At 44.6% G+C, this 25,806-nt stretch overlaps 1 protein-coding gene across 1 annotated transcript in view; it reads right to left on the reverse strand.

Moving 5' to 3' along the window:
• LOC126456004 (kelch-like protein 10) overlaps window positions 1–25,806 on the reverse strand; it is an 89,440-nt gene that overhangs the window by 25,091 nt on the left and 38,543 nt on the right. The window contains exons 4-6 of the mRNA XM_050091760.1: window positions 23,852–24,131; window positions 5,358–5,594; window positions 3,132–3,301 (exon numbers count right to left, since the gene is read on the reverse strand). Of these exons, the coding sequence (XP_049947717.1) occupies window positions 3,132–3,301; window positions 5,358–5,594; window positions 23,852–24,131 (687 nt within the window). The remainder of the gene's footprint in view (window positions 1–3,131; window positions 3,302–5,357; window positions 5,595–23,851; window positions 24,132–25,806) is intronic.

Genomic DNA, 25,806 nt, shown 5'->3' on the forward strand with positions numbered 1-25,806 from the left:
GGATACGACAAGAATGGGGAAGTTACTCGAGTGTGACATTTTCAAAGGAACTCCCCCTAGTCTATTTAGGAAAATCACTGAAAAACAATAAATTGTTGTTGGAGGAGATATGAACACTGATCCTTCCAAGTATGAGTCCAGTGCTTTAACAAGCATAAAACATTCAGAAAGCAAATGGTGAGACTGTTCTGCTATGAGAAATACACATGCAATTTACATGCGCGAAGAGTTACTTTCAGTGTGAGTTGCGCAGTATAAACAGTCGTAGCGCAGTACACGGTTAGCACATGCTCACTGGTGATTCATAAGCGATAGCCTTGTCTATTGGACGCAGTCCACGCTTTGAGTCACGGAGGGCGAGGCAGAGTACGGGGAGATAACAAAGCCGCAAAAGGTTTGTATTACTTGCTGGAGGACACATAGTCACTTCTGTCAGTATTCCAGTGACTTACAGTCCTACGCATGCACGTAAAATGCGAACGTGGCGGTTCGTTATCGTAGAGTTGCAGACCGCGGAAGGCGTTTTAAAAATGTTAGGTGGTGATATATGCAAGCGTCTAACTTGAAAACGAGTTCATGCAAGTTCTGTTCGTCATTTTCAAGAAGTAGTTGGTAATGTGAGATAGCAGAATCAAAGCCTAATAGGAACATTGTCATCCAGTTTAATCGATGTCTCTTTATCGTTACCTCTAATTGGCCAACATGGGGGTCATACACACAAGCAAATAACGTATACGTAGTCACTAAGATGACTCGTTGCACTTCATTCCGATGGAAATCGTGTAATTAATCTGCAGGAAAATGAATTTATTAACTAACTAACCGTCCGCAGCTCGCGGTCGTGCGGTAGCGTTCTCGCTTCCCGCGCCCGGGTTCCCGGGTTCGATTATCGGCGGGGTCAGGGATTTTCTCTGCCTCGTGATGACTGGGTGTTGTGTGCTGTCCTTAGGTTAGTTAGGTTTAAGTAGTTCTAAGTTCTAGGGGACTGATGACCATAGATGTTAAGTCCCATAGTGCTCAGAGCCATTTGAACCATTTTTGAACTAACTCTTCAACAATGAAGTATAGGTAACTGCGCCCGGGATGACGCCTAATATCAGATTTCCATTCACAAATATGTTGGAATGCTTAAGAAACCACATAACAAGATACTTGGAAGGATAATTTGGATACATTACGTAATACAAAGGACAGAAAATTTACATAAATGGAAAGGACAGTCCTACGCTTCAGTTCAAACGATGACAGTCGTTCATTGCCTGTGGGAATTTATTCCTAGTGTATAATATGAATATTTCTATGGGATAAAAACGAAATGTGTTCGACTATCGTTTAGTCACTACTCTAAAAAATATTTTAAGTAACAGTTTTACCTCTATTTCTTGGACTCCATGAAAGCACAGCCAGTTATTATAAATACTCACACCGAACACCAAACATTAGCATAGTTTACAGATCATACGACAAAGGCTTTCACGGAAGACTCATCAACTATAGTGCACAGAATTTTTGGAGCCAGTTTGATGTATAAGTCTCATGTTTTCAGCTAGTCTTGAATTTCTTTGGACTTATGGCCCTTGACCTTTATTTCTTTGAAGAACTCTCAAAGAACAAGTCTGCCTCTCAGCAAGCAAACAATCATTTATGAGCTCAGGAACTTTTGCAAAATGCCTTGAGTAGAGCCTGGCTTTGTAAGGGTGTGAATTTTAGTCAATGAAAAGAAAATTTTACACGCCTAGTGAAGACATCTCAAGAAATTAACTCGAAAGCTGTAAAAGAAAGAGGACAATATATTTGTAAGAGAATGTGACTTTTAAAACTGTAAGTGACTTTTGTATAACTTAGTTGAAGAGCAGAAGAAGTTTCCTGATGCCATTTTCGTTGGTCCTTTTGGGCATCAAAGTAGAGAACGCAGCACATTGGAATTCACACGATCAACATCATTGTAGGTGTGAATACACCGTCTGCCAAAAAAGTTCCAAGACTGACTTTATTCCTGGCATATAACCGGCCTCGGCACAGTAACTGCGGTGGTTCTCGAACTAACAATTGTAAACAATAGATGTGCATTCGACCAGTCAGTTGTGAGCTACCAGCCTTAAGTAGTGGACGTCCTGTTGTGGTGTGTCAACATTGTTGTCACAAATCGCAGTGGAGCAACATCTCTAACTCAAGGAACTCTCAAACAAAAACAACCACGAGTGACTGAAATGCAAAATGCGGACAATTATCTTATGGAAAAGGTCATCACGAGACGTTGTGTTCTCAATACGAAACTGCGGCAAAACGACAAAGTGCAGAAATTCACGGGAAGGATTAACGCCTTGAACACATAACCGACATTCAAGTCAGTGTGACGTGAGACTTGAACAACATACCGAAGAAGAACTTTTCTGACAGTTTCACATGTTTGTATGTTATACTCAAGTGGAGGGGGAGGGGGGGACTATATAGAACACTTGAAGTAGTAAGACCATCATCTTAAGTTTCCTGCCGGCCGAAGTGGCCGTGCGGTTAAAGGCGCTGCAGTCTGGAACAGCAAGACCGCTACGGTCGCAGGTTTGAATCCTGCCTCGGGCATGGATGTTTGTGATGTCCTTAGGTTAGTTCGGTTTAACTAGTTCTAAGTTCTAGGGGACTAATGACCTCAGCAGTTGAGTCCCATAGTGCTCAGAGCTATTTGAACCATTTTTAAGTTTCCTCTTCATTGTTTGTTAGTCTAGTCTCGAAACTTTTATGAATTGATGAGATATCTGACGCAGCAACAATATTCCCTTACCAGAAACAGAGGACACGAGGGTACGCTCTCACACTCTGTAAACTGTTTATTCGCTTATAAGCTCCTAAGGCTACCTGTACTTGCAGCGAGACAATGACAAGGTTGCCAAGCCGTTCGGAATTTTCCGGCGAAAGCTCCACTCACGTGAAAGTCCCGTGGTCTCTCGATCTTAACCTCATTGGAGGTGACTGAAAGATGTCTGGAGAGGTCTGAGCATCTAGTCTCTGCTGTAAGCTAGCGGTGTCTGCGACCGACGAGTCATTCCTGCCACGACGGCGACACGCGATTCGGTGAGCGTCCTTAATGTGGTCATTCATTGTCGTACTCGTAAAAGGGAGTGTGCGGCACGCACCTGCGAAAGTTCATGGGCGCGACCTCTCGCCACTCTTGGACGGCGGCGTTGAAGCAGCGGCACGACCGGAAGACGGTGCGGCCGTTAAAACCGCCGATGACGTACACGTCGGAGCCGATGACGACGATGTCGTGGTACGCGCGCGGGCCCGCTGGGTCTTCTTCCCACACCTGAAGATGACAAACAGCTGTGGGAGCGGCTGCTCGGTATTTAGCATGCCAAGCGCTGCGAACACGAACGTACGGAAGTATAGCCGAGGAAAGCAAACGCCCAGCAGAATTTGCGCACATTTGACTATCGTTCGCAATCAAGTATACCTTACACGCTTCGAGAACAACATTGAAAACAATGTTCTAGATGTTCCACAGACATTTTTATTCCTTTAGTAACCAGTTTTTAGCTTTTAAGGCCCTCTCCTGTTCATAACTGTATGTCACAATCAGGCGCACTTGTGGCTGTTAGGTTAACATCGTAAGTTCTCACCCCCAATTCCTTAACGAGTCGAAATCCTGCGTATAAAGCAGCTTCAAGTATTTGTTTACTTTACAAATGAGTTAATGTGGTAAATATTTGGCGTTAAGCACGTAAGCGAGAGAGAATCTGGAAAAGGTTTGAAATTATGTTTAAATCATGTTGGAAGTAGTGAAGTGCTGTCATTATTAAACACTTGATGAGTATAGTCCGGGTACTTTGCACCCCCTTTCACGAATCTAATTGTTTATGACGTCATATTTCTTGAGCTATCTGGTGTACAATGATATGTAGATACCACCAGACATCACTCTCCTTGTATATAGGCTGTCTAGAAAGAGTAGTAACTACTGAGCTGTGATAGGCTGAAGAGCGTGCGCAGGTAACGAAGAGAAAGTTACAGAGGTTGGAGTCCACGCCCGAAGTCTGCCAACAATCGTTGTTTCGCACAGCAACAGTGACTGGAACAGGGGAGGGGGGGGGGGGAGTATAGGTGCACATGTAGATGTAGACGAGGGTCTTCTAATCAATCCGTCCCACAGGAAATATGACTGATTTTACATTTGCGTAACTGCTAGTGCCGTTTTTGAATGGGTGCAAGAATTAACTAGTGTGGTATTTCGAGTACCTTAAACTTTAAATTTAACAGCGCTGGCCGCACGTAAAAAAACTAAACTTTAACGGTGTATTTTGAACTTCTGTCGTGAAAAAAGTAATGTAGCCACGTCCGAACGTTGAATATTGTATTAAATTGAATAGAAGTCCAACAGACGCTTTGTATGCCGTTCGTCGGCTGTGGCAGCAGACGACCGACGCGAGTGCCTTTGCTAACAGCACGATATCGCCTGCAGGCCTCTCCAGGTATCATGACTAATCGGTTGGCCTCTAGACGACTGGAAAACCATGGCGCGGTCAGATGAGTCCCGATTTCAGTCGATAGGAGCTGATCGTAAGGTTCGAGTTGGCGCATACTCCACGAAGCCATGGACCCAAGTTGTCAACAAGGCTCTGTGTCAGCTGGTGGTGGCTCCTTGCTGGTGTCGGCTGTGCTTACATGGAATAGACTGGGCCCTCTAGTTCAACTGAACTGATCATTGACTATACATGGCTATGTTCGGCTACTTGAAAACCATTTGGAGCCATTCATGGACTTCATGTTCCCAAATAATGATGGACCTTTTATGGGTGATAGTGCGCCATATGACAGGCCGCAATTGTTCGTGACTGGTTCGAAAAAAAAAAAGTGCGATTCTAGTGAATGATTTGGTCACCCTGATCGCCCCACATAAATCCCATCGAGCATTTGTAGGACACAATGGAGAGGTGAGTTCGTGCACAAATCCTGCACTGACAACACTTCCGCAATTATTACTGGCTATAGAGGCAGCGTGGCTAAATATTTGTGCAGGGGCTTCCAATGACTTGCCGAAAACGTTCCACTTCGAGTTGCTGCACTACGCCGGAAAAAAGGACGTCCGATTCGATATTCTGAGATATCCCGTGACTGTTGTCACCTCTGTGTATTTCCAACGCTTTCAGTTGACTATTGACTCATAAGGAGCCTGTTTTCAATGACACGTTATATAGACTAAAAATAAACAACCTCTTTTATTTTATTTCAGATCAGTCACCTTTCCTGGCGGACAAACTGTTCTGGTGTGTAGATTTCATCAGTGGCCGCTGTCTGTGTATTTGGGCTCTCCAAAGGGAGAAACACTGACCGCCCTCATTTGGGTGGGAGGAGTGGGCACGCACCTCGGTCCACTGGTCGGTGCGCGTGTTGTACATCTCGAAGCAGGCTGTGCTGCCGTCGCCGGTCCAGCCGCCGATGGCGAGCACCACCTCGTAGGGGACGCGCGGCCGCGACAGAGGGTGCGGCGCGGCGAGCGCGGCCGGCCCGCCGGGGTTCTCGCGCCGGTAGAGCAGCATCAGCGCCTCCAGCATCACCGGCCGGCACTCCCGGTTGCCCTCCACGTACGGGTGGCTCTTCACCTGCACCCACCAAACGCCGCTGTCTGTCTGACAGAGCTTGGTGTAGAGCGTAGCTGTAGTACAGTGGGACATCCTTGATCTACACTGCTTGACGAAATGGTGAAGCACCCGGAACAGGAGGAGGAAACGGTATGAAAATTCGTAGACTGAAAGGGTATATAGTGTCATTTCAGTGATTACAGAATCGTGTCACAAAAAAATAGTTCAAATGGCTCTGACCACTAACATCTGAGGTCATCAGTCCCCTAGAACTTAGAACTACTTAAACCTAACTAACCTAAGGACATCACACACAACCATGCCCGAGGCAGGATTCTAACCTGAGACCGTAGCAGTCACGCGGTTCCGGACTGAAGTGCCTAGAACCGCACGGCCACACCAGCCGGCAATCGAGTCACATTTGCAATGAATTTGGCGGTTGGAGCCCACTTACCAATATGGCGTTCCACTCCTTCTAGCCTGGAAACATGTGCTGAATCAGTTTGAAAGGGAGTCATAAAGCCGTTGCACCCTGTGCAGAGGCAAGCTGGACAGAAACTGTTGTGACTGATCCTTGATATCCCAGATACTAGAACTGTGGCAGAGTTGACGTCAGAGCTGGTTCCACACATGTTCTGATGTGGACAGGTCTGGGGATCTTACTGGGAATGGGACTATCTCAGTGTCACGTGGACACTTCATAGATCAAAATGGTTCATTGAAGACACATGACGTGTATCCACAGTTCATGTGGTCTGTATTTGAAGAGTTCAAAATGGTTCAAATGGCTCTGAGCAATATGGGACTTAACTTCTTTGGTCAGCAGTCCGCTAGAACTTAGAACTACTTAAACCTAACTAACCTAATGACATCACACACATCCATGCTCGAAGCAGGATTCGAACCTGCGACCGTAACGGTCGCTCGGTTCAGACTCTAGCGCCTAGAACGGCTCAGCCACTCAGGCCGGCACAGTTCATAGTGACACGTGCCATGTGTGAACAAGCATTGTCATGTTGGAAAATGGTACCATGATACTGTCAGATTAGAGGTAACACCGGAGAACGCAGGATGTCCGTGACAGACTGTTGAACCATCATAGTTCTCTGAATCACTACTAGCTGTGACCTGAAATCAAACCCGATGGCTTCCCACACCATTATGACGGGAGTAAACCCATTGCGCCTCTCCAGATCATTGTAATAATGGGACCTCTCCCCAGGTCGCCGACATACATGCTGACGATAACCATCTTAGGTCATGCTGAACCGTGGTTCATCACTGAACACACTGCGATGCCATCCTTCAGCAGTCCACATATGAGACAGAAATTCCCCTGCCCAGCTGCTGTTAGGATCTGACCAACGGTGTTGGAGGACACAGAACGTTGCAGGGAGTCTATTTGTTGTGAGACGGCAGGTATAGATTTGAAGTGGTTTCGATGTGCTTGGTGCCCAATATGGTGATCCTCCTTTGTGATGGTCAGACATGGTAGACTGGAACAGTGTTAATGGGTATGGCTGTCCTCGCGTTCCCATACGGGCCACTGCCACATCCGAATTCCCGACAAATCTGAATACTGAACAATTCGACCAGCCGGACAAATGGAACTCACAATGAGCCTGTCTCAGACGCTGTCAGGTGATAATAACGCTATCTCAGACTAGTATGCGAGATCTCTGTGTTCTTCACCGTGATCACTCAACATCTGACGCTGCTCGCGCCCCTTATGTAACCTACCGTGCCTCGTAACACTCCTAAACACGAACAACACTAATGCTGCCTGGTGGCCGTACTAGCCATCACAGAGAACTGCAACTTTAATGATTTATATATCCGCCGATGGTGTTCATGTGTATGACTTTATATGAAGTTACGTTGATATCCGCCCATGTCTTCTGGGTGTTCCACTTTTTTGTGAGACAGTGTATATACACTGCTGGCTATTATAGTTTCGGCACCAGGATTGATAGTAAAGAACTAACTTTTACTTACTATGCTTCTACATCATAGTACAAATTAAATTTGTAGATGATTTTAGGGGGGGGGGAGGGGTTGGGTTGCAGATGGTGCAGAATTTAGCACACAGAGTTGAAACTTCTAACAGCAAGAACAGCCCTAATGCGGGTGGGCTCTGAGTCAAATTAAATAAAAGTAAATGTCGTGTGGCTAGGGCCTCCCGTCGGGTAGAACGCCGGGTGCACGTCTTTCGAGTTGACCCCACTTCGGCGACCTGCGCGTCAATGAGGATGAAATGATGATGATTAGGACAACACAACACCCAGCCCCTGAGCGGAGAAAATCTCCGACCCAGCTGGGCATCGAACCTGGGCTCTTAGGATTGACATTTTGTCACCATGACCACTCCAGCTACCGGGGGGCGGACTGAGTCATATTAAAATTGGATGACGTATATGGGCACATCTTCCTGTGCTGCTTTTCTGTATGCCATTGAACAATCGTAACCGCCTACGAGTGGTGGCGTGCTACTCTCGAGGTAACCTAAGACCAGGTATTTTTAATGACTGAGGGATCTGGAAAACTTGCTGGTCAGTGCAACAGTCACACACCTACTTTACTGAGGATGGTCAAGACAGCACCCACAAATTCGGTCTAGTGTTACCTTGTACAAAAATAACGCCACGGAGGCCTCGTTAGATGGCTACAGTCACTGGTCTTTAACAGGCCAGAAATGTATCGGCCCCTGTACAAATTACAGACTATGCAAAAGAAAGGGGACGGTGTTGTCTACCCAACGGCAATCCATACCACACGCCAGTCACATGCCCTTAAGACAACAACGAATGCAACCAGACAACGTTTGTTCTCCTCGGAGCCTCCACTCACGGATACGTCAATTGTGATACTGTACGGAGAACCGCGATCCGTCTGAAAAGAGGACGTGACGAAATTTTTGTGCCCATCACAGAGAACTGCAACTTTAATGATTTATATAATATAATCGCTGGGCGCACCGCCGTCAACGCAGCTCACTCCGTTGGCACGACAACGAAAATGCAACAATAGTCGCCGTGCTGATAGTCCACGGAGCCCCAAACGGCGTCGCACTATTAGTACGGTGCTTGTCTTACAGCAGATAAGCCCGTTTCATAACTCAGTGTACGTGACGGAGCTGTACTTCACTGAAGCGCCAAAGAAACTGGTGTGAGCATGCTTATTCAAATACAGAGAGATGTAAGCTGGCAGAATACGGCGCTGCGGTCGGCAACGCCTGTACAAGACAACAGGTATCTGCCACAATTGGTAGATAGGTTATCAAGATTTAAGTGAGTTTCAACATGGGGTTATAATCGGCGCACGAGCGATGGGACACTGCATCTCAGAGGTAGCGATGAAATGGCGATTTTTCCGAACGACCATTTCACGAGTGTACCGTGACTATCAGGAGTCTGGTAAAACATCAAATCTCCGACATCGCTGGCGCCGGAAAAAGATTCTGCATGAACGGGACCGAGGACGACTGAAGAGAATCGTAAAGCGTGACAGAGGTACAACCCTTCCGCGAACTGCTGCATATTTCAATACTGGGCGATCAACAATTGTCAGCGTGCGAACCGTTCAAGAGAACATTATCGATATGGGCTTTCGGAGCCGAAGGCCCACTCGTGTACCCTTGATGACTGCACGTCACAGAGCCTTACGCCTCGCCTGGGCCCGTCAACATTGTCATTGGACTGTTGGTAACTGGAAACATGTTGCCTGGTCGGACGAGGCTCGTTTCAAATTGCATCGAGCGGATAGACGTGTACAGGTATGGAGACAACCTCATGAATCCATAAACCCCGCAAGTCAGCAGGGGACTTTTCAAGCTGGTGGAGGCTCTGTAATGGCGTCGGGCGTGTGTAGTTGAAGTGATATGGGAGCCCTGATATATCTAAATATGACTCTGACAGTTCACACGTACTTAAGCATCCTGTCTGATCACCTGCATCCATTCATGTCCATTGTACATTCCGAGAGACTTGGGCAATTCGAACAGGACTTGCTACAGAGTGGCTCCAGAAACACTCTTCTGAGTTTAAACCCTTCTGCTGGCCACCAGACTCCCTAGACATGAACATTATTGAGCGTATCTGGGATGCCTTTGCAACGTTCCGTTCAGAAGAGATCTCCACCCCCTCGTGCTCTCACGGATTTTTGGACAGCCATGCAGGATTCATGGTGTCAAATACCCTCCAGCACTACTTCAGACATTAGTCGAGTCCATGCCACGTCGCGTTGTGGCACTTCTGCTTGCTCGCGGGGGCCCTACAGGGTATTAGGCAGGTGTACAAGTTTCTTTGGCTCTTCGCTGCAAGCTACGTCGCACGGGTGAGCGAGCAATATGTCTGTCTTTCAGAGTGTTCATCACGTGGAGACATTGAGAGCATTCATAGCGTTGAGTATGGACCTCATAAACCAGTCGATTCCTCTTGGCATGAAAGTCGTGGGATCGCGATCTCCCTGAGCAGCAATATCACGGAACGAAAATCCGACGTTTCTATACGCCGCTATAACGTCGAATTCCGACACTTGCTGGTACATGTTTCTCCTTCTTACTCGAGGCATAACGCGATCTGCACACAAACAAACAACATTCAAATGCGATTTCTGAATGAGGAGTCAGCTACCTATAACTACGGAAATGCGATACCGCCTTGAACAAACACTAATTGTTGCTTGTGTTTGCTCAAGGCAGAATCGCGTTTCCTTAATTATATGTCAGGAAGCAAACACGGACAAAAAGAGATCTTGCACCACAAGGTTAATACTCCTCCCTGCATTGTGCGACTGCGCTGAAATGTTAATCATTTTCATACCCAAGCATATAGCACCCTTCATTCCACTTACACTTTCATTAAACGCCGCATCATAGCGTTGCAATGTTAGTGACCAGAAATGTCTATGCCTATGTGTGTTCCAGCGTAGATCAGAAACACCTGAAGCTATTTCAACCCGACTTGGTGTACGTTTAAGTTAGTACAAGGAAACAAACGATTTCCGTGCGAATAAGATACCCTTATTTGTGATGATAGGACTGGAAAAGTGGTGACAGTAAGCATAACTTTGCAACGCGTATAGTAATGTCAAACACACTTAGTTTCTTGCATGTTCCGTGGATCGTGCAGGACATGTAAGCAGGTTTACAAGTAAGACACATTTCCTCTGTCGAGACATGGTTACAAGCAGATCAAATTTACATAACTGAAATTTTTTTATTAAAATCCCAGTCTACAACAAAATTTGATAATAATCGTAACCCTAATACGTACACACTATCTACTCGGAAGTTCATCTAGGGAGTAGGCGTTACCAAATAGAAAATTATTTAAAAATTTTTAAAACTTCCATTGTCTGCCAGTACATTTAATTCATTTTTTTCATCTTTGTGCAAGAGTAAGGTTAAGTTCAGGATAATGTAGCCTATTAATAAATTATAACCAACTAGAAGAACAGACGTAGGAAAACCAAGAAGGAGATGGAAAAATAAGTTGTGAAGACAAAACACGGTCCTAACTTAATCCACGAAATATAGAAGAAGAAGAAGAAAGTCTCCCGCATAGCAGTCAACCGCGATGACCACTGAATTACGAAGGCGATCGTTCAAATAGCCATAAGATGCAAAACACTAAGGCAAGGCGAAAAAATGTAGCCCTTGGTGTTACGAACAAAAACAGCCATGACTAACGCCAGCTATTTTGCACAAAGCAGCATAAAAGATGCTGAAAAAATTTGGCTAAAGTGAAGAGGAATAAGATTCTCTCACATAAGCAGATTCATTCATGGCAATTCATCCTCACAAATATAGAAACCAAAAGTACCTATTACCTCAAATATTAGTTCATGGGATACGCATTATAACGTCGAATATGGTTCTGTAATACAAATATCCGTCACGCTTCACATATCAAAATTCTCTATGTTATGGGACAACTGTCGCAAAGCTGAAAAATAGGTTGAAGAGAACGATAACTGGATCTATGTACAATTTTTTGTGTATTGTGTTTTGCGATATCATTTTATGTACCACATCACATTGCAATATCGCGAAGATCGTCAACGGGAGATGAAGATTAGAACAAAATTGATAACAGTGAACGACGACCTCGCCAGAGGGCAGTTGTCAACAATATACGGAATCCGACACTGCAAACAAGATAAGCCTAGACTGTGATAATCTTTAGGTTGGTCAATACAGCAGTTAGACCGAGTGTGAGCGTAACAGAAGTCTGACTGCACTTGCTGAGTCAGTCGAGATCGCAGCCGCCAAATACAGCCCGACGTTCTCCGCTTGCTTAGAAAAAGACAAAAGCTGAGTTTGGATGAAGTCCTCAAAATTAATAAACGTGTCACATGAAGCCTCCACTTTGATTTGCAATCATCAGAGTAAAGTTATCACTCCTGCTCTCCTAACTTTCACGTATGGGCGTTGGTACACCTTCAAGAAAAGCTTCCTTTGTATAGCCTTCCCCTCTTTGCCTAGCATTGGCTTCCCATCTTAGCTCATGATATTCATACTTTTCTCCAAAGGTTGTCATAATTTTCCCATCGACTACATTTATCTTTCCCACAGTCATGTACGCTTTTAAAACTTTCCGTTTCTTCCTCCACCCATTCCTGCTTTGCTATATTGCACTTTCTGCCAGTCTCGTTTTTAGACGTCTATATTTCCTTTTGCCTGCTTCACTTGGTGTCCTCTTTTATATTTTTTCCCCTTCATTTTGATTTAATATGTGTTGTGCAGTCAGACTAATGTACTTTGTAGGCTAATTATCTCGTACAATTATATTTTATGTTTTGTAATGAAGTGATATAGTCATTCTGTATCACTATATGAAAAACTTGTATCTGGTGAAATGAGCCTCGCCTGAAACGAATAAAATGAATTGAAAAATTACAATGTTAGTCGTGTGGTGCTTGAGACAGTCATCTCGCTTAAACATCTAGGCGTAACGTTGCGAGACAATATGAAACACGAGTTAATAAGATCAGTTGTAGGGAAGGAAAAATGTCGACTTCGGTTTATTGGTTGAATTCTAGGAAAGTCTAATTCATCTGTAAAGGAGACCATCTACAAAATACTCGTGCGACCGATTCTGTAGAACTGTTCCGAGTGGAATCCCCGCAGTGTCGGCTTAAAGAAAGACGTCGAAGGAATTCAGACACGTGCTGCTAGATTCGTTACCGGTAGATTCGATCAACATGCGAGTGTTACGAGAATGCTCCGCGAACACAAACGGGAATTCCTGAGGAAGAATACTTTCTTTTCGCGAAACACTATTGAGAAAGTTTAGAGAACAGGCATTTGTGATAGACTGCAGAACAGTGCTACTGCCATCAACACACATCTTGCGTAAGGACCACGGGGACAAGATAAATTAGAAATCGTACAAAAACATATAGACAGTCATTTCTCCTTAGCTCCGTTTGCGAGCGGAACACGAAAGCGGATGACTTACAGTGGGGTACAAGAAACCCTCCGCCCTGCACCGTATGGCGGCTTTCCGAATATGTATGTAGATAATCCACAAAACTACCATCCAATATCTTTGACAAGCATCTATTGTAGAATCTTAGAAGATGCTCTGAGCTCAAAAGTAATAAGATATTTCGGATAGAATGATATCGTTCAAGCCAACCAGTTCGTGCTGTTCTCACATAACGTCCTGAAAGCCGTGGATCAACACAATGAAGTAAATTCGTTATTTCTTGACTGTAGAAAAACATTTGGTTCAATGCCAAACCAACGTTTAGCATCAAAACAAGATCTTACGGGGTACCAAATGAAATTTGTGCCTGGATTGCCGATTTCTTGTGAGGGAGGTCACAGCACGTTATCTGGAATGGAGAGTCGTCAGCAGATATATAAGTAACTTACGGCAGCCCCAGGAAAGTATATTAGGACATTTGGGTTCATATTGTATGTTCATGGCCTGACAGACATAATTAACGGTAACCAGACTTTTTGCAGATGATGTATTTATCTAACAACAATGTGCTTTCTGAGAAACACTTCACAAATATTCATTCAGATCTTGAAAAGATTTCAGATCAGTGCAGAGATTGGCAACTTAATATAAACTTTCAGAATCCTAAAACTATGCACTTTACAAGACGAAAAAACATTGTATCCTGTGACTATAATATCACTGGATTGGTAAACATACAAAATCAGCTGAATTTGACAGTTTGTAGAAACATGAAATTGAATAATCACCCGGGTTACTGGTGGCAGACTTTTGTTCATTCGTAGCCTAATAGGAAAATGTAACCACTCCACAAAGGAGACTGCTTGCAAAACACTCTTGTGATTCATTCTAGAATTTTGCTCACCATTGTGGGACCCGTATCGGCTAGGACTAACAGGAGATATTGAACGGGTACAAAGAAGGGCAGCATGAATGGTCACTAGTTTCTTTGATACATAGGAAAGTGTCACAGAAATGTAGAAAAAACTGACCTCGGCGACGCTTGAAGACAGACACAAACTATCCAGTGAAGGCCTGCTTACAAAGTCTTCAACGACCGTAGTAACTGTGGAGTCTAGGAAAATACCCCAACTTCCTACGTGTTATTCCTGCAGGAACTGAGAAGACAAGACTGGACTAATAATAGCACACTCAAAGCCATTTAGACTGTCCTTCTACAGGGTGTTCGGAAAGTTGTTGTGCAGTTACAACTTATATTGGAAACGACGTCCACGGATGTCTTTATTAGACTTAACCTACCGAATTTTACAATAAAACACTTTCTGAAGATCTGATTGTGATATGCTTCTCACGTACGCAGTTATTTCAGTTCTTAAATCATAAAGCTTGCGAGGGCGACTGCGACACACTACCGATTTTGCTGCTCCCCACACACACAAAAAATCAGTTGTAGTAAGAACCGGAGGGCGATGGGAGCCACAAGTTTCTTGCAAGGACACGGTCCCCAAAAAATTCTTCCAGAAGACGCAAAGTATTGTTAGCTCTGTGCACAGTAGCGGCATAATTGTTGAAACCACAAACAGCTGATTTCGTTTTTCTTTAGCTGGCCAATGAAATCGAGGATCATTCAAAAATTTTCAAATGTGTGTGAAATCTTATGGGACTTAACTGCTAAGGTCATCAGTCCCTAAGCTTACACACTGCTCAACCGAAATTATCCTAAGGACAAACACATACACCCATGCCCGAGGGAGGACTCGAACCTCCGCCGGGACCAGCCGCACAGTCCATGACTGAAGCGCCCTAGACCGCTCGGCTAATCCCGAGCGGCCGAGGATCATCAATATTTACTGCTCACGGTTTCCTCAAAAAATAGAGTTCCAATAAGGCGCCGTCTAGATATCACTACCCAGACTATAATTTTCTGATCATGCAACGGCCTTTTAAGCACGGCACGAGGATTCTCCGTTGACCATAATCGTGTGTTTTGTATGCTAACTGGAACCATAGAGGGTAACATCAAGAATGTTAATGGATTCCTCTCAATAAAAGATGTAATCAATGTGCAGTAACGGATTCGCTTTTCATGGTCTGCGTCTTTCAGTTTTTGCACTGTTGTCACTTTACACGGGAACAGTTTAATGAGTCTCTAACGTCTTTACGCGTTGTTGCAAGCCCGATAGCTTTTTCTTGTGCCAACTTGCGCAATGATTTCACTGAGCTCTTCTGCATAGAATCAGAAATATCCAACTTCTATTCCTTTAGTTTAGGTGGTCTGCCAGTTAGTTCGGCATCTGACACTGAACCTGTCTCTCGAAATTTCTAAGTCGACGAACCGCATTATGATCACGCACAGCTGTACTCGGGAATCTTTCAGCAAATGCCTCCTGCACTAAATCTTTGTATTACCGAAATATACGTTCAACAAAAAACATACCCTCCTCAGTTGATAGCGTCATAATTTTAAAAACAAATTGAACATCCAAACACTAAACATTACATTCAATAGGTTCCATCAAAGGAACCAAATAGTTGACTGTTACGCAACAGTGGAACAAATTGGAAAACAATCACGAATCTATAAAAAAAAAGCAATTCTGCCAACTTATGCTCTGCCGACTTTCCAACTTTGCTTCGAATTTCCACTGAATCTACATCTGCAGACCGTAACCCAGTGCACAGGGACCTTCCGAACGCATTGTACTACAACTGCATGTACGTAAATAATACTCAAATCACTGTTCAATGCATGGCAAAGGGCACATCATACCAATATTTTCACTTTCTTTCCTATTCAATTTGCGTAGTGAGCGAGGGAAAAGCGATTGTCTAAATGCCTCTGTACGTGCCCTAATCTGTTTTATCTTTTTCTTATGATTCCTGAACGAAATATACGTTTATGGCAGCATAATTTTCGCACAGCTTCCTTCGAATACCGCTTCTCAGCGTTTACCCTAAAGAGTTTCGTGTAAACTTGGTTGTCTTTCTTCCAAGGATTTCCATTTAAAAGTTCTCCGAACTTTTCTGTTACTCTTTCGTAGCGACTACTCCAAGCCGTTACAATTCTAGCAGCGCATCTCAGAATTCGCTGTAGGTCTGTCGTCATGCCAAATTGATAAGGACTCCTAACACTGGAACAATACTCAAGAATTGGTCGCACATGCGTCTTGTATGCGATTTCCTTTACAGGTTCACCACACTTTCCCAGAGCCCTTCCAACAGGTCTAGCACTACCCCTAAGTACCTACACTATGTAATGTGCTCAGTATGTTCAACACTAATATTGTAAACGTTACTATACCATCCTTTCTCTTTGCTACAGGCATTATCTTAGATTTATCCACATTTTTGGAGAGCCGTCATTCATTACATGAAGTGGAAATGTTGTCCAAGTTTTCTGCAGTTCCATACGAGCGACACTGACGATACTTTTCTGCCACTTCCTTGTCACCCTCCAAGTTACTTTCTTTTCTATGGAATATTCGCTGTCCAGAACAATGCACGAGTACTGGGTTCTATTAGCACTTGGGCGGCCAAGAATTTTGCACACATGTGAAGCTCTTATACACACGTGCGGAGCTCTGCCCAAGTGCACACATCCCTCACTATCACCCAAGTTGTCTAAGTGGGAAGATGGGAAAGAGAGAGGTAAACTGGAAAACGTCACAATTTTAGGTATTATTTAATTATTTTTGCATACTGAAGACATAATGAAAATTAATATGTGCTTTAAAGTCTCAACAGATGGACAGACGCAGATTTTCGAGACTTAGGAGGCCACATGATTGAGACTTATTCATTTTCATGATCGAAAGATACGTTGATCGCAAGATTGTATTACGTTTGCAGCCTCATTATGGCAATGTGGAAACTCTTCCAGACGTAGAAGGCATAGAACTCCTGGACAATCTTAATGTAAAAGAATTTGTCTTTTAAACAGGAATTACATTGAAAATCGATCAGTTCCGTCTGCACGTACACAGGAGTTCTCTCAACTAAAATGGCGAACAGTCTCTAAAACAGCTCAAAAACGGAAGTGAAATCGGCAGTGTGCTCAAAACGATTAGAAAACTAATCTTGTAATTCTTTCAACGGCACAATGAATTCTTCAAAAGACCCGTTTTCCTTAATGCCATTGAGCTTAGGCAAATGCACTGTATTCATCAGGATTTGTCCCTTCTACTACGCGATTTTCTTTTAAATGCATCCCTGTCAGCCGGCCGGTGCGGCCGTGCGGTTCTGGGCGCTTCAGTCCGGAACCGCGTGACCGCTACGGTCGCAGGTTCGACTCCTGCCTCGGGTATGGATGTGTGTGATGTCCTTAGGTTAGTTAGGTTTAAGTAGTTCTAAGTTCTAGGGGACTGATGACCTCAGAAGTTAAGTCCCATAGTGCTCAGAGCCATTTGAATCATCCCTGTCAAATCAGAAATAAGTCGTTCCTCACCTTGCAGTGTCATACTGTGGACAGTGTGCAGTAAAGTCCACTTAAAATGCAAAATCTACAATCCGTCTCAGATGTTCTAATTTTCGTTCCTACCTTCCTCTTTCTTTAAGAACTTCAACAGTTGCGTGTCATAATTTGAAAAATCGTTCCAGGCATGTTTCTTAACTTAACCAATGTACTTTACAGTTGTATACAACGTCTCCGTACTCTTTATGCAGTTCCATCAAAACCTGTTTGCAAGTGATCGTACAATAATGCATGCAACTTCAAAAAAATTGCTATTCGTATCACCGGTTTCATCAAGCGCTCCATGCTTCCAAATCTAGCACAAAGTGTTTCTTGATGTTCAGAATAACGAATCTCATACAGATCATCTGTAGGTCGTTGTAATTGTTTGCTCTTTAATAGTCAATTAAATCTCTAATTTCCTTTGCATGGTGTTGTAATGCTGTTCCATAGCACATTCGCAGTACTGTCGATTAGCGACTGCATAATAGATGTTGAGAATGCTCGTCGTTCTTTTCTGCGATACCAGTTAATTTTTAGAGGTTTGTGACGATAGATCGCTAGCTGCCTCTTTTTGTGCAAACAGCTACTGGCTCTGTGTGCTGCCTTTATACCACTAACAAATAGCGAAGGATAAACAGCGCTGATACCACGTTTCTGCACGTTTCTGCTGAACTAAAGAAAGTCGTGCCGATGGAAAATTGCCGCACCAAAAGGCGGCAGGAAAAACGTCGCATCGCACTGCTAAATGAAATGTGGCACTGTATCGTGAGGGATCGAGCAAAGGCGTGACTAGCCGAGTGGTACTGAAACAGGCTGAGCCTCGGACTGCACACGTGCAGCATATCCGGCACACGTGCAGTTTTGCACACCATGGGCGACCCTCTCGAACATTCCTTGAACCAATCGCATATTTTGAAAGACTGTATTTTGCTCAGTAGTCGGCGATGTGGCACAGTGTCGGCCACCTTACAGAAATCTGTGAAGACGCAATCTACCTATTCACCTGTACCTATTGTTTGTAAGATGTCGTGTATCAATTGTTAATAAACTGCATACCCAATGAATGGACCTACGCGAAGTACGCTATGCCATGAACTTTCCGAATGGTTCGCTGAGTACAGATGTAGATCAAGTCCCTACCACGCCATAGTGGTACAAAGTGAGACAATTGTTCCTGAACTGAAGCCGCCATTTGAAGGGACGAGTATGAATACCGGCCGAGTGATATGAAGGGTATGACAGATAACAAAAGGCAACTGAAGAATAAAATAAAAGGATGTTTACTTCACAATTTCTGCTGAGTTATCAAGCCTACCTTAAGAATGTAGTTTCCTAGTCTTCCATATTAAATCTACATCAGAAGACGGAAAGTTACAGATATCTATCCAAAAATTTAGGGCCCGTTTCTGACAAGTAGGAGCGAAAATGCGGGATGTAATCGATTAAAGATAGTTACTTCAAACTTACGAAGTAGCTGATTGGGAGATTAATTTGTCATTCGCTAAGTTTTTCACTCGCGATTCTTGTTTAATATTTCCTGACACATCTGTATTTTGCGCTTGTTTTTCAGCCTGTAGTTTATTTTTTGTATGGAATAATTTTAACTATCTTCCTTTGCTCAGTTTTATCGTATTTTTTCTTCAGTTATCTTCGACTTGAGTAACTGTAGTCTCGTGTGTGTGTGTGTTTGAGGTTTACGGGCGCTAAACAGCGAGGTCATCAGCGCCAACTGTAGTTAAAATGGTTCAAATGGCTCTGAGCACTATGGGACTCAACTGCTGTGGTCATAAGTCCCCTAGAACTTAGAACTACTTAAACCTAACTAACCTAAGGACAGCACACAACACCCAGCCATCACGAGGCAGAGAAAATCCCTGACCCCGCCGGGAATCGAACCCGGGAACCCGGGCGTGGGAAGCGAGAACGCTACCGCACGACCACGAGATGCGGGCGCCAACTGTAGTCTCCGTTATAATATGAGCTTGCCGTTTCATTATCACACAGGTTTTGAATAGTGATACAGTGTCCTCGTGTACGTGATTTGCATGTGTTAAATCATTGTATATGCATGTTTTATCAGATGTTTTATGTAATTTACTAACAGTAAGTGCAAACACAGCGTTCCCTTGCAAATGGCGGCTTCAATGTGGGAACGCTACACTAGCGCCAATGAGCAATCTAGTCTACGGTGTAGATCAAGGATGTCCAAACCGTGGCCTGAAAGCCTCATGCAGCCCAAGGCAAGCGTAATGTGCGGCCCAAGAAGTGAGCACCTATCACATGATCGGTAAAAAAGGCCCTTACAATCCCGTTTATGCAAAGTAATTATACTTCATACATAAAATCTCAAATTAAGTCCATTTTGCTTTTTTAGAATAAAGAATCATAAATTAAGTGTTCCACACTTCATGTTACACACTTCTCGAGTTTGAAGGTGCGATTTTGTAGGTCAAGTTCAAATGTGTGTGAAATCTTATGGGACTTAACTGCTAAGGTCATCAGTCTCTAAGCTTACACACTACTTAACCTAAATTATCCTAAGGATAACACACACACCCATACCCGAGGCAGGACTGGAACCTCCGCCGGGACCAGCCGCACAGTCCATGACTATAGCGCCTCAGACCGCTCGGCTAATCATGCGCGGGTTGTAGGTCAAGTTGTAAAGGAACCCATATCCGGAAACATAATTCAACGACGCTACTGAGCGTCGAAGTATGTATATACAGAGTGATTCCGTGATGATGTTACAAACTATCTTTGATGATGGAGAAGGATACATGTGTCAGTTTGAAGTTAGGTTACTGTACCTGAAACAAACGAGCCGAAAGTTATAAAGGAAAACATTTCTGATACCTCTGACAGTGGAATACATGTACTAGTACTGTTGTTGCTAAGATTGTAGTGTTGGGAACTTCTAGTGGCGGTAGTATGGACCTCAACAAGAAAAACTGTTCAGTAAACATGAGGTGTAAAATGCATACCTCAAGAGCTATGACTGCTTGTTCAGTAGAGAGGATGTGTTTCACAGCAACTAAGATGAACAAGTGCTCATAGATCCTCAGGTATGCGTTTTAGAGCCCATATCTACTGGACATTTTTTCCCTTGTTTTTATATACTACTGCATCTAAAAGTTGTCTACCGTACAATCTTAACAACAACAGTACCAGTACATGTATTCCACTGTCAGAGGTATCAGAATGGTTTTCACTTACAAATTTCGATTCGTTCGTTTCCCCTTGCCTCAAACTGATACATTTATCCTTCCGCATCGTGAGAGAAGGTTCGTAACATCATCAGGAAGGCATCCTGTATATACACACATTTACAGGCGCAGGTGCCTGCTCTCTGTAGCGTCGGTGGAAGACGCTTCCGGACATGGATTCCCACGTGAAACTTGATGTACTGTGTACCCTCTACAACCTCCAGAAATGTGTTACACCAATTGTGAAACATCCTGTATACCATCGACCGTCCATGTACACAGGGTTATTCTAAATGATGAACCCATTTTCAAAAATTCGTAGGTATCCAAGTACAAATCCAAAATGAACAAGCTTTATACCAATGAAAACAGGAAGTTTCCAAGTTCTTGGCGGGCAGCGTCGGGCGGGCGGTGGTGGTTTCAGAAGCGGCCGGTAGAGTTCGCGCGGCAGTAGGGCAGTAATTCCGTTTCACTGTCACAGTTGTGAGTGAGATGGCGACTGTGGTTCTTGAGTTCGTGAAAAGTGAGTCGCAAATTGCAGCGCAGCGGGCATTGCGCACCAACATCGGTATTCAACCACCAACTCGCAAAAGCATTAGCCGTTGATTTAAGCAATTTAAACAGACTGGGAGTGTGTGCAAAGGAAACACCACAGGCCGACCGCGTATGTCAGAGAATGATGTCCGACGGATTCAAGAAACTTTTGTGCACAGTCCCAGTAAGTCTACCAACAGAGCCGGTCGAGAACTTGGAATGCCCCAGCCAACTGTATGGAAAGTTCTGAGACGGCGTTTGCTGTACAAGCCCTAGCGATTACAACTTGTGCAGGCCCTCAACCCCAATGACAAAGAGAAGCGTCTCGTATTTTGTGATTATGTGCTAGCACAGATGGAGGATGACGCATTTCTACAGAGGTACTTTTAGCGATGAAGCGACGCTCCACCTTAGTGGAAAAGTCAATGTTCGCATATGGGGTTTGGAAAATTCACATTCACCATTGCAACACGAAAGAGACTCACCGAAGATCCACGTATTCTGTGCTCTATCCTGTACAAAGGTTTATGGACCATTCCTGGACATGTTGGACATGTTGGAACAATGTCTGTTCCCTCAAGTTATGGAAAATATCCATGACTTCATTTTCCAACAGGATGGAGCTCTGTCCCATTGGCACTGTGTTGAACAAGAAATTTTAAATGACTCCATCCTACAGTGCTGGATCGGACGCAGGGGAGTTGAGGACCTGGCCCTGCATTTCTGCCCACAGAGATCTCCTGATCTCACACCTTGCGACTAATTCTTACGGGGTTACGTGAAGGAAGCTGTTTATGTCCCACCTCTATCAACCACTCGGAACGATCTGCAGAACCCGATCACTCCTGCCGTGCACACAATAACAGCAGATACACTTTTGCGTGTGTGGGACGAGCTTCGCTACCGCGTCAATGTTTCCCGTGCAGCCAATGGTGGCCACACTGAATATTTATAACATTTATCATATTTCTAATTATTAAATAATTAGTAAAAACTAATTAATTACAAATTATTAAATTTATTAAATTGATGCCAAACATTATTAAAAAAACTTCGAAACTTCCTCTTTTCATTGTTATAAAGCTTGTTCATTTTGGATTTGTACTTGAATAAATATGAAAATTTGAAAATACACTACTGGCCATTAAAATTGCTACAGCACGAACACGACGTGCTACAGACACGAAATTTAATCAACAGGAAGAAGATGCTGTGATATGCTAATCATTAGCTTTTCAGAGCATTCACACAAGGTTGGCGTCGGTGGCGACACCTACAATGGGGTGACATAAGGAAAGTTTCCAACCGATTTCTCATGCACAAACAGCAGTTGACCGGCGTTGCCTGGTGAAACGTTGTTGTGATGCCTCGTGTAAGGAGGAGAAATGCGTACCATCACGTTTCCGACTTTGATAAAGGTCGGATTGTAGCCTATCGCGATTGCGGTTTATCGTATCGCGATATTGCTGCTCACGTTGCTCGAGATCCAATGACTGTTAGCAGAATATGAAATCGGTGGGTTCAGGAGGGTAATACGGAACGCCGTGCTGGATCCCGATGGCCTCGTATCACTAGCAGTCGAGATGACAGGCATCTTATCTGCATGGCTGTAACGGATCGTGCAGCCACGTCTCCATCCCTGAGTCAATAGATGGGGACGTCTGCAAGACAACAACCATCTGCACGAAGAGTTCGACGACGTTTGCATCAGCATGGACTGTCAGCTCGGAGACCATGGCTGCGGTTGCCCTTGACGCTGCATCACTGACAGGTGCGCCTGCGTTGGTGTACTCAACGACGAACCTGGGTGCACGAATGGCAGAACGTCATTTTTTCGGATGAATCCAGGTTCTGTTTACAGTATCATGATGGTCGCATCCGTGTTTGGCTACATAGCGGTGAACGCACATTGGAAGCGTGTATTCGTCATCGCCATACTGGCGTATCACCCGGCGTGATCGTATGGGGTGCCATTGGTTACACGTCTAAGTCACCTCTTGTTCGCATGGACGGCACTTTGAACAGTGGACGTTACATTTCAGATGTGTTACGACCCGTGGCTCTACCCTTCATGCGATCCCTGCGAAACCCTACATTTCAGCAGGATAATGCACGACCGCATGTTGCAGGTCCTGTACAGGCCTTTCTGGATACAGAAAATGTTCGACTGCTGCACATTCTCCAGAACTCTCACCAATTGAAAACGTTTGGTCAAAGGTGGCCGAGCAACTGGCTCGTCACAATACGCCAGTCACTGCTCTTGATGAACTGTGGTAACGTGTTGAAGCTGCATGGGCAGCTGTACCTGTACACGCCATCCAAGCTCTGTTTGACTCAATGCCCAGGCGTATCAAGGCCGTTATTACTGCCAGAGGTGGTTGTTCAGGGTACTGATTTCTCAGGATCTATGCACCCAAATTTGTTGAAAATGTAATCACATGTCGGTTCTAGTATAATATATTTGTCCAATGAATACCCGTTTTTCATCTGCATTTCTTCTTCGTGTAGTAATTTTAGTGGCCAGTAGTGTAGGTCCATCATTTAGAATAACCGTGTATTATGTGCGGCCCAAAAATAGACTTTTTTCCCAGTGTGTCCCAGGTGAAAAAAAAGGTTCGACATCCCTGGTGTAGATGCAGGAGAAGGGTGACTCACGTTGCGCTGAAAGAAGTGGACGTCGAGGAGGCCGAGGCGCACACAGCGCATGAGCAGAGGCAGGTAGCGCATGCGCGCCGCTGGGTTGACGGCGGTCCAACGCAACACGCAGCACCAGACGAGTTGCTCGCTGCGCGCGTTGAGCCAGTCCGTGCTGAGCAGGGCGCCCAGTTCGGCGGCGGGCAGGCAGAGAAGCGCGTCCGTCTCCATCTCGACGCGCGGGAAGTGCCGCAGCGCGTACCGCCGCGCCGCCCTCTCCAGCCGAGTGCACGACGGCTGTCTGCGGATGTCACCAGTCAGCTGGAGCGGCGAGTGGCACTATGCGTTGTGCACCAGACAGAATGTACAGGGGGTGGACAAAAATATGGGAATACTAAAACACAACGTATCACCATGCCTGATACGGTGCTGGAAACCCGCTGGCATTCTAAACAGCTTTCAATAGTCTCGGAATGGATAAATACAGGTTGCGTATGGTTTTCAACGGAATCTTACACCATTCTTCCGACGCAACAGTGGTAAATTCAGGTAACGATGATGGATGTGGGTAGCGATGACGCTCCATTCTCTCCGAAGTAGACCACAAACGCTCAACTATGCTGAGATACTGCGATTGTGGTGATCAGGGGCGATGCGACAATTCACCTCGAGCTCACAAAACCAGTCATGGACGATGCGAACTGTATGAACAAGGAACACAGCATCATCACTGGGGAACAGAAATTGTTCCATAGGATGGACTTAATCATATAAAATGGTCTCATAATCCTTGGCAGTAATGCGAGGTTGGAGAATAATCATGAGTCTCATGGCATACCATAATATGGCTGCCCAATTCACCACCGAATCCGTGACATGTTTTCCTGGGACAGCAAACACGGACAGAAGTTGGGAACAGTGTGAAACAAGATTCATACGACCAAAGGCCTTTCCTCCATTGCTCCATAGTTCAGGTTTTATGGCTTCGGCACCACGTTTTCCTGTTACGGGCATTTGTCTCACGGATGAATGGTTTAGGACTCTAACGTCGCCCCGCAATTCCCTGTTCCTGGAACTCCCTTCGTGTTGTTTTGGTGCTGACAGGGTTCACGAGTGCGACAGTCAGTTCTTCAGTGGATTTTGGAGCTGTTGTCCTCTTCTTTTGCGTCTCAATCCTCTTCATGGCCATCCATCACGATCACTCAACTCACACTTTCGTCCGCGTTGTGACTTACGGGATGATTTTTTCCGCTATATGCGGTACAAACCTTCGATACGGTGCATATTGAAACAGCGAACACTTCTGCTAGCTTGGTTACGGAAGTTCCCACCACACGAGCACCAACAATTTGCCCACGTTCCAGTTCATTTAGCTCCGACATGATGTACTCACTTCTACACAAAAAGCTGTTCTGACTACGAGTCACGCTTGTAACGTATTGAAAGCATTGTACTGGTGCCGTTCGTCGTCAAATAAAAAAGCGCACACTGCAGGCTTGGATAGCATTATGATCAAGCATGGATGTCTCCATATTTTTATCCGAACCCTACAGGTGGCATTATTACCACCTACTTTTTGCTGTTGCGGTGAAATGCTTACCATTTGCATATCCAAACAAGTGGCATACTTCATGCCAACTTAACATTTGTTGCATGCTGTATTCATGGTGTTCCAACTTTAATTAGCGCCGGTGTAGGTCGGTAGCTACTGGTTTGACATGCAAATAAATCTCTCTTCATAAACTCTTCGGCATGGTAGCCATGCACTCATAGACGGCAAATGTTCCTTCCCTGATTTCTGCTGAAACGTGCGACCTTATTGAGCCCAGGACAGTCGGGACACCATCTTCATTTCTCGTCTATTTCAAAATTGGTTTTAGTGTGTCTACTTCACAGAACATTAAATACTATCGGGTGTAATTAAAGCCCAATTCTGGAAGCAGCCCATTGTTCTATACACAGATGTATATGTGACC

This window comes from Schistocerca serialis, chromosome 2, assembly GCF_023864345.2.
Source record: "Schistocerca serialis cubense isolate TAMUIC-IGC-003099 chromosome 2, iqSchSeri2.2, whole genome shotgun sequence".
Classification (NCBI taxonomy): domain Eukaryota; kingdom Metazoa; phylum Arthropoda; class Insecta; order Orthoptera; family Acrididae; genus Schistocerca; species Schistocerca serialis.